The sequence below is a fragment of the Nannospalax galili genome, unplaced genomic scaffold, assembly GCF_000622305.1.
Source record: "Nannospalax galili isolate Female #2095 unplaced genomic scaffold, S.galili_v1.0 scaffold675, whole genome shotgun sequence".
In the NCBI taxonomy this organism is placed as follows: Eukaryota; Metazoa; Chordata; class Mammalia; order Rodentia; family Spalacidae; genus Nannospalax; species Nannospalax galili.
Window position 1 is genome coordinate 2567301 of NW_008337205.1, and position 3075 is coordinate 2570375.

Genomic DNA, 3075 nt, shown 5'->3' on the forward strand with positions numbered 1-3075 from the left:
CCAGATGATTTCGGCAAGGTCCAGTGTTTGGGTGTGGTAAATCCAGGCATCCAGTCTGCCTACTTGAACTGTTGTAGGAGTGGATAGGGTGATGAGATATAGACTCTCCCGTAGGGGTTGAACTGAGCCATGCTTGCCCGAGACCACAGTCCCGTACCCTGATCATTTTGCCTGTATCCTAACCAATTCTGATGCCTCCATTCTTAGAACAACAGCCCTGTTTTATCTTCTTTAGGAAGGAAGGAATGAGGGCCAGGATTGTTCAAAGCTCTAGAGAGGGGAACCGTCCTCTTTTGTGAATTTAAGTATCTCTGTAGAGTTTGATTATGGGGCTTGGTAAAGACTAGACTAACATCTACATTCAGGCAATGAGGACCATGTTCCCAGTTTATCTTGTGGCCAAGTCTGAAAAGGCGGTGGCCAAGTCAGTAGGTGGCATATTCTCAGTTCTCACTGCATGCTTTTCAAGACTGTTTTGGGGGGCTGGAGAGACGGCTCAGCAGTTAAGAGCATGGACTGCTCTTGCAGAGGACCTGGGTTCGAGTCCCAGCACCCACACGGCGGCTACAAACCATCCTTAACTCCAGCTCCAGGGGAATCTGAAGCCTTCTTCTGACCTCTGTGGCATTGCACGACATGGGTGCACTCACATACATGCAGGCAATACACTCATACACACAAAATAAAAATAATAAAAAATTTTTAAAAAGACTGTTTTGGCTATTTTGGAAGCTTTGCATTTGCATAGAAATACCAGAATCCGGGTATAATATACACACACAAACACATGCAAACTGCTAGGATTTTGACAGGCAATGTATTGACTATGCAGGTTAAATTGAGTAGCATTTACATGTGTGTAATCTGTATTTTCCATATCCATGAACACAGTGTTTAGGTTGACTTTTACACAACCCAGTGCTTGCCAGCCCCAGCCCCCATTTTCTTAGTGCTACCTACCTGCAAACTCTTGTTCATCTGCGGGCAGTAGATCCCTCTTGGTTCTTTCCACTGCCCATTGAGACTTTGAAATTCTTGGTTCTACAGAGTCTGTTACAATGCTGCCACTCTCTAGCACTCAGAAAATGTCACAACGTGGCTTGTGCAATGGTTCAACAGGTAAAGAAGCTTGCTGTTGAGCTTTATGACTTGAGTTTGATTCCCAAGAGCCACATAGTGGAAGGAGAGCACTGATTCCTGAAAGTTGTCCTCTGATCTACACACACATACACACATACACCACAGCATGTGTGTGCTTACACGCATACACATAGCATACTGGAGAGCTTCAATTGTCAACTTGACACACCTGGGAAGAGGGAAATCTTAATTGAGATTGACTCTCAGACTGGCCTGTGGGCATATCTGAGGCATTTCCTTGATTGTTGAGTGAGGTAGGGGGGCTCAGCCCACCGTGGGTGGTGCCATCCCTGGATATGTGGTCCTGGGTCATATAAGAAAGCAGGCTGAACACAGGCCCGAGGAGCAAGCCAGTAAGCAGTGTTCCTCTGCAGTCTGTGCTTCAGTTCCTGCCTCCAAGTTCCTGCCCTGAGCTCCTGCCCCGGCTTCCCTCCATGATGAATTATAAGTTGTAAGGTGAAACAAACCCTTTCCTCCTCAAGTTGCTTTTGGTCAGAGTTTTATTACAGCAATAGAAAGTAACTAGAACACATAGACACACACACACACGCACTAAAAAAAGAAAATGTCAAAAAGTATTTGAAGCTTTCAAAAATTGTCAGATGATGGGGCTGGAGAGTTAATTCAGTTGTTACAAGTACTGGCTGCTCCTGCAAAGGACCTGGGTTCGATTCCCAGCACCTACATGGTGACTAACAACCATCCTAACTCCAGGAGATCTGGCGCCCTCTTCTGACCTCTGAGGGCATTGCACGGCATTGGTGCACTTACATGCTGGCAATACACTCACACACATAAAAATAATAAATATTTTTTAAAAGCTGTCAGATGACAAAATTACAACCATTTAGTCATTTGGGACAACCTCCAATATACAGAATCAAACAGGAATTCCCACTGGGCAGTAGCAGAGTAGTATTCTTTGTAAAGTGGAAACAAGCAGACAGAAAAACAGAACCAAAGTGGTTTACATCAGATTATTCAGGTCAGGTAACTTTGGTGTACTTTAAAAAGTTAAAGTTGGGGCTGGAGAGATGGCTCAGTGGTGAAGAACACTGACTGTTCTTGCAAAAGACCCAGGTTCAAATCCCAGCACCCACATGGCAGATAACAACTGCCTGTAACTCCAGTTCCAGGGGATCTGACAGCCTCTTCTGTCCTCCGTGGGCATTGCACGACATGGGTGCACTTACTTACATGCAGGCAAAACGCTCATGCACACAAAAAAAAAAAAGCATTTAAGCTGAGGGAACTTCCTTATTATTCTAATTCTGGTAGATTGGTAGGCTGGAATCTCCTGGAAAAACTAGTCTGTTTAATATGTATCTATTTTGTTAAAGTTTGTTTGTATGGGATGGTGAAATGGCTCAGCAGATAAAGGTACTTGCTGCCAAGCATGATGACCTGAGTTCAATCCCTGGGACCTACATGGTGGAAGGAGAGAACTGACTCCCACAAATTGTCCTCTGATCTCGTCATACATGTTTTAGTGCACACAGATACAGACATACACACAATAAAAGTAATTAAGGGGAAAAAATTGTTACTGGGCATTTAGCACAGTGGTTCCATCTTTTGATTTATTTCTTTTTTTTTAATTAAAAGAAGCATTTCATTACAACAGCATTAACCTATTCAATAACATTTTTCTGAGCTAGGGTACATCTCTTTCAAAATTGGCTGTACATTTCTAGGTTTACAGATGAATTATTACGCTTATATAATCTTTTACTCATTATAAACTCTATAAGACATAAAAGATCAGTTAGTGGGGCTAGCAGGATGACTCAGCAGTAAAGATACCTGCTACCATGCCTGATGACCTGAGTTCTATCCCCAGGACCCATGTGGTAGAAGAAGAGAATCAGCTCTCACAAGTTGTCCTCTAACTCCACACGTGGGCCATGACACGGGCACATACACATACACACACAC

The 3075-nt window shown here is 43.6% G+C and overlaps 1 protein-coding gene across 1 annotated transcript in view; it reads left to right on the forward strand.

Annotated features, from left to right (window-relative positions):
• The first annotated feature begins 368 nt into the window (after nt 1-368).
• Nucleotides 369-3075, forward strand: part of LOC103733558 (NXPE family member 3-like) — a 16580-nt gene continuing 13873 nt past the window's right edge. Inside the window, exon 1 of the mRNA XM_008832414.1 lies at nt 369-428. Within this exon, the coding sequence (XP_008830636.1) occupies nt 369-428 (60 nt within the window). The remainder of the gene's footprint in view (nt 429-3075) is intronic.